Here is an 11,185-nt window from a genome sequence, read left to right as displayed (position 1 = left end):
GCCAGGACGCGGGGCGGCGGCCCCACGGCGCCCTCTGGCGGGCGGGTGCGGGGCAGATGCGGGCCCGCGGGGCAGAGCGCGGCAGCAGGGGGGGCTGCAGCTTGAGAAGCCAGGACGCAGAGGAACGGGGCTCCCGTCCGGGGACCTGGCCTGGTCTTCTGAGGTTTGGTTTGGTTTGGTTTGGGGTTTCCATTTTCTCACAGCCTTGCCTGTTCATCCATATTTCCCTCCACTCATGTTGGCTTTTTGTTTGCAACACCAATTATGTTCTGTTCTCCAAAGGAATGCTTATTCATTGTAAAAAAAAAAAAAAAAAAAAAATTGAAAGCACCGAAAATTATTAACTTTAATCTCCCCAAATCTTATCAAAGATAAGCACACGCTAAAGTATTTTTCATCTAGTGTTTTGATTGTTTTTTCCTGTATCCAGCAGTGTCTATTATGGTGAGTGTGAACTCAAACTGAGCAATGCTGTTTGAGAAGTGAGGCCTGGTGTTGAACTGGCCCTGGGAAGAGAAGACAGAAGGCCGAAGGGCAGAGAGTAAGGGCCTCCTGCCCTTAAAAGCCAGGCGTGGCTGCTTCTTAGCTTGATAAACGGGTTAATCTGGCCCCAGGGAAGCTTGTCTTTTTCATCTCAGCTGGGGGGCACATAAGCTAAAGTTGCTGTTTTACAGGGAGCAAGTAGGCGGCAGTGGCCAGTGGGGTGAGGGGGAAAAGAAAATCCGTCTCACTGTTGGCTTTACCTAACTAGAAGTTTCAGTGCCGCGTGGTGTGGCTCCAGCTCCAGCTCCTGCCTGGCACCTCCTCCCAGGCTTCTCCCGCTGCTGTTTGACTCGTCCTGGGTGGTCTCCTGCCTCTAGTCTGTGAGCAGGAGTAGGTCTCAGGGCCCATCTCTGGCCCCTGGCAGAACGCTGAAGTCTCTTCTTTTTCCTCCACACACACATCACCAAACAGTGTGCTTGCTTTACAGATGCAGCTTCAAGGCAACTCCCACCGCCTTCCAGCCACACTGGGGCCTCCAAGCAAGACTCTCCTCTACGGGAATTTGGAAGTTGTCTCTCTCCTGGGTGTGGCCGGCTGTCGCACTGCAGTAGAGAACCCAAATCAGAGTTACAGGCGGCATTGTAGGTGTTCCTCCTTCCCTCTCTGGGTTACTTGGCTGGGGCTGAGGCGGAGAGAGGGGATTGTAGGAGCCCAGTCTGTGGCGGCGAGGATGTTGTGGGGCATGGGGGTACAAGGTCAAATCCTCTGGCCTTTATCTCGCCTCCAACTGAAAATCTCGTGAGATACATATTGCTCAGCAGTGCCTGGTAGCATTTCCTCCGTGGGAACGCGGAGGGCTGAGTTCCCCCTTGACGTTCTGCCCGGTGAAAATAAAGGCTTCAGGGAGTAAAAGCTACCACCTCCTAGGGGACACTGGCTAAGCTGGTCTGATCTCTTCTGGGGAATCAGGTAGAAAACCTGTAATACCCAGAGATAAAGGCCTGGGTTCTTTTTTATATTTTTATTTTTAGAGAGAGAGGTGGGAAGGACAGAGGGAGAGATAGAATCTTAAGCAGGATCCTTCCCCAGTCTGAGGCCCAACGTGGGGCTCGATTCCATGATCCAGAGATCATTCCCTGAGCCAAAATCAAGAGACGGACACTTAACCAACTGAGCCACAAGGCCTGGGTTGTTCTTATGCTATGTACTAGTAATGTTCTTAGATGATCTGACCTCTCCTAATCTGTTTGTTCATCTCTAGCAGGGAATGGTAATGTTAACTAGAGGTTATGTTTCGTGTTTGCTATTGGGCCCCAAAGAGTCTTGAAGTTACATTTGCAAATTTTCTCAACTTATTTGATGGTCCTGCATCAATGTTGAAACCTCTGAGCTAGGAGTATGGGCAGCTTGATGGAGGAGACTTTGAACTAGATGATCTTTCTAGTGGCACTGTCTCAATCTTGTCAATCAAGGACTGGGCTGGAATTGTCTATTGTGCAGTTGAAAAAAAAAATAAACAACAACAAGGCTCAGAGAGGTTGAACAGCTTGCCCAAAGGCACACAGCTTGGCCATGCCAGGGCCAGGACTGGAGTACAGTTCCTAACCAGCCCACCCTCGTAGCATCTCTAGCAGGAGATGGGGAAGGAGTGTTGTCTTGGAATTGTTGCGCAGTGTGACACCATCCCCGTGCAGGAGACATCGGGAAAGGGGTAGAGGATCTCAGACTCTGCTCTAAATGTTCAGGAGTGGGAGGAGGAGCCCATTCTTCTTTATACGTTTAGAATCTTTTTAATAATGCTCTTCACATGCCGTAACAGAGCTGACACTCATATAAGCCATTTGAAGATTCTATACACTGAGATTTCAAAATAGACAACTTAATAGGCTGCTTCTATATTAAATGAGTCACTTGAAGATTCTTTCTACATTTCTCGGAACTGGTGGGATGATTATCTCTGCAAGACACTGTTGGAAGAAAGACTCTGACCTGAGCTTCATTTATGAAGACTGAACTTTCTGGTAGGCACACAGCTGCTTTCTTGATCAGTTTCAGAGACTGAGCCCTGAGCTGGGTTAGGACACAGAAAGAATCTGTAGGACTCGGATATTTAATCTTGATCCCACAGAAGATGAGCATCTGATTTTGACTTGGCTGAGCCAATGGTAAGAAAGTTTCACCACATACTTTGCCTTATCCTTTTGTTATTACCGCAGACACTGGCTGTTCGTAGAGTACACACTCAAACGGAAGAGAATCATATGCCTCCTGGTAGCATCATTTGATTGTATTATCCCAAAACAGCACACCGACCCCTTTTAGGGGTCAAACTGGACTGCCGGGGCACCCTGCGCTGCCCCTCCCCGCACCACACCCAAGTCTCTGCCAGGATGCCTGTGGACAGGGGGCGATAGGTTCTCCAGCTTGAACACAGGAACTGCAGACATTTCAAATACCAGCTGGGGGACGGGACAAGTGAAAATGCAGTGCCCTGGAAGGACCAACAAATAAACAAAACAAGAAATAAGAATTCTTGGCGCCTGAGTGGCTCAGTGGGTTAAGCCGCTGCCTTCGGCTCAGGTCATGATCTTGGGGTCCCGGGATCGAGTCCTGCATCGGGCTCTCTGCTCAGCAGGGAGCCTGCTTCCTCCTCTCTCTCTCTCTCTGCCTGCCTCTCTGCCTACTTGTGATCTCTCTCTGTCAAATAAATAAATAAAATCTTTAAAAAAAAAAAAAAAAGAAATAAGAATTCTTTTGGAATCCTGTTGGGGATTTTATTTTGCCTCTTTCAGTAACTCACCTAAAGAGTTTTCACATTGGGTTTCTTCTCTTTGAAAGAGAAAAATTTAAGTCCCCAGGTGCAGCGGAGAAAGAGGTTTTGGTTTTTGATTTTTTTTTTTTACCCCCACAGCAAGCGATCCATTGCATCCAGGGCTGACTCTTGTAGGCTGCAGCTCCCGTTCTCTGGGCCTGCAGGTTCTAGGAGGAGTTCAGATGCCCAGTATCTGCACCTAGAGCTCCAGCTGCCTTGTAGGACCCCTGGGGCCCAGCCCTTCTGCTGCAGGCCCCTCAGACACCTTCCCCACCCGTGTCTCCTCTCTAGCTACTGCAGGTGACAGCTGGCACAGAAGACTCTGCCAACACAGAGATGTCCTAAAATACTATCCTTCCCTGGGGGAGAGAAGAAAACCAGCCTCCTGCAGAAGCCTCACCAAACAGCCAGGGCTAACTGCATTTTCCCAGATCTTAAATTGAGCCAATTCCGTGACGTGAGGTCAGCCTCTGAAAGCACACTCCACTTTGGGAGCTGAAGAGAGGACTTCTGCACAGGTGATTGTTTGCGGACAGAGCCCTGCTCTCCCCTCTTTGTATCAACAGAACAGAAAGTAGGCTTTAAAGGCGGAATCCTCAGAGCTGCTCCTGTCACCTGCGGTCACACCACTGCCCCCATTCTTCTCGCTTTACTGTGCCCTTGCGTACCTAAAAGGGTAGCCTGCACAGGCAACTTCCAGAAAGTCAACAATAGAATCCCAGTTGCCTGGCTTTGGGGACCTCATTTCAGATCTCCCCCCGCCCACTGCCAGGGGTCAGCCAGCAATGGGTCAAACCATTCTTCCGAGGAATTCCGGGAGAAAACGTAGGCCAAGAGAAAAGTTTTGGAAGACTCTTTTCGAACTTCAGAGGGAAGAATAATTCTGTGAACTTGAAGCGGAAGTGATGAACTTCAACCTTAAGGTTGAGAACCATCTCGTTCTGCAACAAACCAGCCAACAGGGGCAGCCCGTAGGCAGCGTGGGATCATGTTTACACGTACCACTGTCTCTCAGGTGGGCAGCGCTGCCCAGTGCGACGGGCCCTCTCTTGATGGCAGTCTGGCTGCCCAGGCTAGTGTTTTGTTTTTTCCCCCAATAGGCCTCTGTTGTTCTCAAGAGACCTAATGAAGTGCAGTGTGTGGGAAGGATAAGAGGGATATACTTGAACACTTGAATGTGCTCTAAGGAACACTGAAAAAAGGAATTCATTTGCAAGCATTAATACCCTACTGTCACTTATTTCTTGCCACATAGCTGTGGATGAGAACCACTGGCCTGGTCTCCAGGACTGGGTTTCTGCTCACATGGGCCTGGGGTCCCGGCAGCCTCCACCGGCCTTGCCAGCATCTTCTCCTGATGGAAGGGATCCTTTGCCCTGTATTTCCAACCACAGATTTGGCATTGTGTTCTGTTGGAGCATGTCACCAGTGTTTCTTTGGTGGTTTATGAGTCAAGCTGCCAAATTTTCTTTTTACCTAACTTACTTCCAACTGGGTTTCTACCACTTACAGTCAGGCTCAGGCAGAAGTCTGCTGTGACGATGGCATTGGAACTGCCAGTTATGCCCTATGTGGAGCAGTCTAGCAGCTGGGATGGTGACCCCAGGCCCGGTCAAGCTCACTCCTTTTACCCCCAAGAGAAGATCTTGAGGCATGTAAAAAGTGAAGATTCAACCTCAGGGACCACAACTTAAGGTTTGTGCTAACACAATCATTTTCATGTATTTGCCCACTGTGATGGCGTTCCTGCCAAGATGGTGGAGCGGAGCTGGGACAGGGCCCTGTGTGATGCTCCTGTTGCGTTACTCCACTGCTACTTAGAACTGCACCACGAGGGGCGTCTGGGGGCCTCAGTCCTTAAACATCTGCCTTCGGCTCAGGTCAAGATCCCAGGATCCTGGGATTGAGCCCCATGTTGGGCTCCCTACTCAGTGGGGAGTCTGCTTCTTCTTCTCCCTCTGCCCGCTGCTTCCCTGACTTGTGCTCTGTCAGATTAATAAAATCTTAAAAAACAAAACAAAACTGCACCCCAATGCCCATTTCACCACACAGTGACATTTAAAAATTCTCTTTACTACTTGTGCACAGTGTTTCTGGTCAGTGACTGTGGTCACAGAGGGAAATGGCACACGAACACAGTGCAGAGTGAACAAAGACAGGGCAGAAAGGGCAGGTTGTCTAGGTATATCTTGGGAATTTTCCAGTGGCCCTTAGGTTATTATATCTTATGAACTATTTCAATTAGATCCTTAATGCCCCAGTCTTGAAAAGATACGTTTAATTCTGAATAGTTATCATGATAACTATTCCCTAAAACAAGACTGAGCCTAGCACCCAGACTGAATGATCAATACCTTTAGTGCAGAAAATTATAGTGGCGAATTATGGGTTAAGAACCAAACAGTTTCACTTAAAAAGGGATCCCAAAAGGCACTGTAGTGGCCTGGAATAAGCTGGAAATTTAGGGATCAAAAGATTGGGGTTTCAAGTTCCCATTTTACCAGTTATTAGCTATGTGTCTTAGGTTCTGAGTCTGTTACTAACTCTTTAAAAATAGGAAGGTTAATATTCTGTTAATCAAGGAATCAAAAGAGGACATGAATGTTGAACATTTTAGTACCTGTAAAACTACCATCTGGACACTTCAGGACTTTTCATGATAATGAAAAGTTTAGAGAAGGTAAAGGAAGCCTTAAATACATTCCTTAAAATATATTCCTTTCTAAAATTAAGAATATTTGACTCCTTTGAATTCAGTATTAAATCTCTCGCACCAGGTAATAGGTTTCGGCGGTTATTTAAATGACTGAAGGGATGAGCTATCAAACGCACCTGCATCAGGTAGCGGCAAACCGTCAGCGCCCAGCACGTGGCTTCGTGGTCCATACCTCTTAGTCTCAGGGGAGGTTAGGCTGGTTCCGTATGTCTAGGTTCTGGACAAAGAAATGTAGGTGGAAGGCAGGTCTCCTTCAGGCCTGGTCTGTAGAAACACCCAGCACCACCTGTAGGCTGCGGTTTTCCTGGTTTGACAACGTTGGAGGCCGCGTGCTCCGCATGGCACACGTGAAGATGGAGGAAGACTGCCCCACCCACATGAAGAATTTCATGAGCAAGAGTTGAGTTTTTGTATTGAGCCACACTGATTTTGTGGGGTTTTGTTGTTGTTGTTTTGTTTTTTTGTAACATGGCCCATTCTGTCTTAAATAGTTTGCACAAACAACTAAGCTAGATGGGGTTGGAAATAGGACTCCCACCCTCCAGGTTCTTACACTCTTGAGAATCTGATAGTGTATTCATGCCAGTGAAGCCAAGTGCTAAATTATTTATTTCTTGTTATCAAATTACCTTTTTACCATGTGTCAAGCATCATACTAGGTACAAATATTTCTGAATCTTAAATATAAGAAGACTGAGGTGGACCTTTATCAGGGACTTATTACTGGCATTTACAGTACTTTCTGAATCCTCTGAATTCATGTATGTGTAAATGTGAAGAATATAAAATCTTGACCAGTCAAGTGAAATAGTTTTTAAATTTATCAAATAATTTATCAATAGTCCACTTCATTTTTGTATCCCTCCTGAAAAATATATTTAGAAAAGAACTAGAATAAACTATTTGTTTCCTTATTAACATGTCCCAAATCTTTGCAAATGTACTTTCTATTAGATAGTAATATATGTTCTTGTGGAGAGAAAAATCTTTGCAAGACAGTATTTTTTTTTTTATTAAGATTTACTTTTTTGACATTGAGCGAGCACAAGCAGGGAGAGCAACAAAGGGAGACGGAGAAGCAGGCAGCCCAATTTGGGACTCGATCCCAGGGCCCTGGGATCATGACCTGAGCTGAAGGCAGATGCCTAACCAACTAAGCCACCCAGGCGTCCCTGCAGGACAGTATTCTGATTGTAGAAAACAAAATGAAAACCCAGCAAAACAAAATGATAAATTACACAGTACATCCCGTAGAAAATAATGTAAAGACTTTAACTGCCCAGCCATGTCACTGTCATGTGCAGAAAAATCAGCCCAGGCTCTATTACAAGACCAAATGCCTGAATGGCATGTCCCATTCTTTGTTCTAGTTTAGGTTTAAATAGTCAGTCTCCCATCCAACTCAGAGGCTCACAGTGGTAGTGTGTGCACTTAACTATCTAGAAACATAGCAGTAAGTCCTGACATACAATAGGTACTTCATAAATGCTTAGGAAAACAGTGATATAAATTAAGGACAAATACAGAGAAAAGTGTATTTACGAGCCTTGGTGACCCATACTTACCTTAAACCCAACCTAGGAACGGACTCTGAAGATCTTAAAACAGGGCGATCACACAATGGGCTTGCTTACACTTTCTGGTCATACACACCTAAGACCTCCTAGCACCATCACACAGCACGGAACGTGTTTTCCCACAATAGCCATGTTACTACAAACCTAAACCCAATACTGGTAAGCTAAGGTAGGAAACATGGAACTCTTTTGAAATAACAAGTGTTTTAATTATACCATAGGGAAAACAATTTGCTGTGGACTATTCTGCAAATCTAAATATGTATTACATTGCTTCTACCAAAAAAAAAAAAAAAAACACCTACTCATTCAGTTAAATTTTAATCTTAATTTTCTGGTATGATGATTCTTCTAAGTTTCTCATCATCATAAATTCAAGATAAAAAATTTTAAGGAGTAGGAAATACAATTTTTCTCTTAATTTTGGTGGCCGCTTTTGTCCTTTGGAAATTCAAAATGAAAAAAGGAATTCAAAATGGATGGCATGTAAAAACAAAGGAGGTGCAAGGTTGCGGATTTACATGTTGATGAACAAGAAAACGTTTAAGAGTATTAGGAGGACTTGAAAGCTAAGGTTCCCTGTGGTACCATGACTGAATCATCGCTCAACCTAAGACCGCAGCATTGCTGGATTGTTAAGTACACTGCAAATACCCAGAGAAAGGGAAGGAAAGCAAAATCCCAGGAGTTGTAGGTGTGAAGTCGGGAGTTTTCCAACATAGAAACCATTCCCATAATCTGGGAAGTTCAGTGTGACTGGGAATCCCTTTGGAGTTGGAATTTACAGTAAAGCAAAATGGATGCTCCCAGGTCAAACATACAATTTCTAGCTATCTGTGCAGACTTTTGATCAAAAGTACAATGAACTGGGCTTTTATTTCACTGTATTTTTTCCCCCACACCTTAGATTTCAAAGTAAGTGGGAGTTTCTCCTTCCACTATGAGAATGCAACCAACTTAAAAAATGGAAACAGAACAAAAAATAGATGCTCCTCTGTAGAAATCCATTGTCATGGAAGGCACTATTCCCTAGAGTGAGACTTACTTCAAACACGAAAGTGTTCTTTTCTGGAGAAGTTTATGAGGGGAAACCCCCGACAAAAAAGTTCCTGACAAATGTATCATGGACTGTTTTTAAAATTTGATTGCTTTTCTTCAATCATTTAAAAAAAAAAAAAAAAAGCTCAGCTGTTTCTTCTTTTGGGATATGGTATGATCTTGGTAATTTTGTCATTTCTAATACTTAAAACTGTGAAGAAGTGACCATGCATCACACTGAAGGTCGTGAGTGACTGCTTTGCCTTTAAGGGCCAGGTTTTTGAGACTATAAATGTGGTTATCGTGTTACAGGCAGTTTTACTAATGTCTTGTCTGATACTCAGTGATAGTCTCTCAGCCCTGAAAAAATGGTTGCTGCTACACAAACTCCTATACAGTAGGTGGAGGACAAAAATAAGACCACTTTTCACATGCTGAATTTAAACAGAACAGCCCTACAGGGTGAATTATGTCTGTGGCTGACTACTCACTAGAGAACCGGAAGGCAGGCGAGCCCTGCAGGCTCGAGCCGGGCTGATCTGTGCAGGCTTCTATGTGCACACAGGGCTCGGCGCCGAAGCTCTGTGGTCCAAGTTCTGGGAACGAGCCCGGACCTACAGTTATCGTCGTCACTAACAACATGCAGAAACACGCAAGCAGTTCCGAAAGCGAGAGGACTCAAGTTTGTCCAGAGTGGTAGGATGATAGACAAAGTCGGGTGCTTTTCACATTGTCAGATTTATCATGAGCAGCACATACCCCAAATTATACCAAGCCCGAAGTTGTGGTTGCGGGACTGGTCCTCATGTAGTAAAGAAAATATCCCTATTCAGGTATTTAAATATCTTCTCTCACCCCAAATATCTTAAAACAATATTCTTTAATTGTTTATCCAAGGTACTTTTGTTGTCTTGCTTCTCCTGTCATCAGAAGTTCTTCAAAAAATTATAATATCCAAAATATATAAAAGTCTGCTGCTCTAGAAATCTCAAAAATGTAACGGTAGTGATAATTATCTAAAGAATCAGCTTCATGGAACAGCTTTTGAGTATTTATTGCTCAGATGCATTCAAAAAATTCTTGAACATAATGTGGCAATGGCTCTAACACATCTGTAAACAGAATACCACTAAAAAAATTTTATTGGCATGAAATACTATAATTATGGATGTGTAAAATTTTTAAATCTTAAAGCCTCTTAACATAATCATGTATATCTATGTACAAAACATACATAAATTTCACTTTATTTAAAACATATGAAAGAGGAAATTTCAAATCACACTAAACATAATAAATATAGAACTTGCTTTGTTAAAAATCTACAGTGTACATTCAAGTAAAGGCTAAACTTCCAATGCCAACTACATATGAGACAAAATTAAAACATTTACAATAATCAGTTTCTTAAAAGTGCTATTTTTTAATACCTATAAGAGGAAACTCATTCTAGTGCTTCTGTTCCCATCCAAACATATACATTCCTCTATTCACAGAACCAGATGCTTCTGTTACTAAAAATACATATCCAAAGCTTTTATATCCTTTTAAATAGATTCAACATTTTAGCTCTTTGGGGGAGGAACAGGAAAGTCCAAACAAACACCTCAGACCATCTTAAATTATCAGAGACGACGGACTTTATGACTTTATGACACACCCTGTTTCAGCTGAGATGTGCAATCTGGTGAACGTGTTTGTGAGAACAAGTCCAGGCTGCATGTCTAAGGTAAGTCATCTTTTTCTACATGGGAGTTCGTGTGGGTCAAGGAGCAGCCACTGTAGCAACCTTCCTGTGATCCAGAGCCTGAGGCCATGCTCCATTTCTGACTTGTACCTTCTCCTCCAACCTGATTTGGTTTAGTTTCCTCAGGAGTTATGTTCAGTACACTGATGGAGCTGTTGGGAAAAGAAAGATAGATCTTTTTTTAAAAATTTATTTATTTTTTATTTATTTTCAGCATAACAGTGTTCATTATTTTTGCACCACATCCAATGCTCCATGCAATCCGTGCCCTCTATAATACCCACCACCTGGTACCCCGACCTCTCACCCCCCTGCCCCTTCAAAACCCTGACTGTTTTTCAGAGTCCATAGTCTCTCATGGATCACCTCCCCTTCCACTTTCCTCCAACTCCCTCCTCCTCTCTATCTCCCCATGTCCTCCATTCTATTTGTTATGCTCCACAAATAAGTGAAACCATATGATAATTGACTCCCTCTGCTTGACTTATTTCATTCAGCATAATCTCTTCCAGTGCATCCATGTTGCTACAAAAGTTGGGTATTCTATGGAGTATTAAGCCTCCATCAGAGAGATAGATCTTAATAATCATCTCCTCCTTCTTTTATACTTAAGCTCTGCCTGAAGGTCCAACCGCCCCTTGTCCTATGCTAAGTAAAATCTGAGGACACACAGATTAGGAACAAAGAAGTGTTTCAAAACGTCCTAATTTGTCACTTTTAGCCTATCTATCTACCTTTTTATCTGTTTACCCATCTACTTATTTCTTTGGTCTACTCTGACATTCTCTACACCACTGAGGCCTAACATAGAC

The 11,185-nt window shown here is 43.8% G+C and overlaps 1 protein-coding gene across 7 annotated transcripts in view; it reads right to left on the bottom strand.

The window, feature by feature from the left end:
- Positions 1-9,664: 9,664 nt before the first annotated feature.
- The window catches only part of SSX2IP (SSX family member 2 interacting protein), a 42,750-nt gene continuing 41,229 nt past the window's right edge, over positions 9,665-11,185 (bottom strand). For 6 of the 7 annotated variants that reach the window (XM_032301419.1, XM_032301422.1, XM_032301423.1 and 3 more), the window contains exon 14: positions 9,665-10,525. In XM_032301419.1, coding sequence (XP_032157310.1) covers positions 10,351-10,525 — 175 coding nt within the window. In that variant the 3' untranslated portion in view covers positions 9,665-10,350. The remainder of the gene's footprint in view (positions 10,526-11,185) is intronic. The other variant, XM_032301425.1, reaches the window with a different exon arrangement.

The sequence above is a fragment of the Mustela erminea genome, chromosome 10, assembly GCF_009829155.1.
Source record: "Mustela erminea isolate mMusErm1 chromosome 10, mMusErm1.Pri, whole genome shotgun sequence".
NCBI classification, from domain to species: domain Eukaryota; kingdom Metazoa; phylum Chordata; class Mammalia; order Carnivora; family Mustelidae; genus Mustela; species Mustela erminea.
This window is presented reverse-complemented; position numbering and strand designations above follow the sequence as displayed.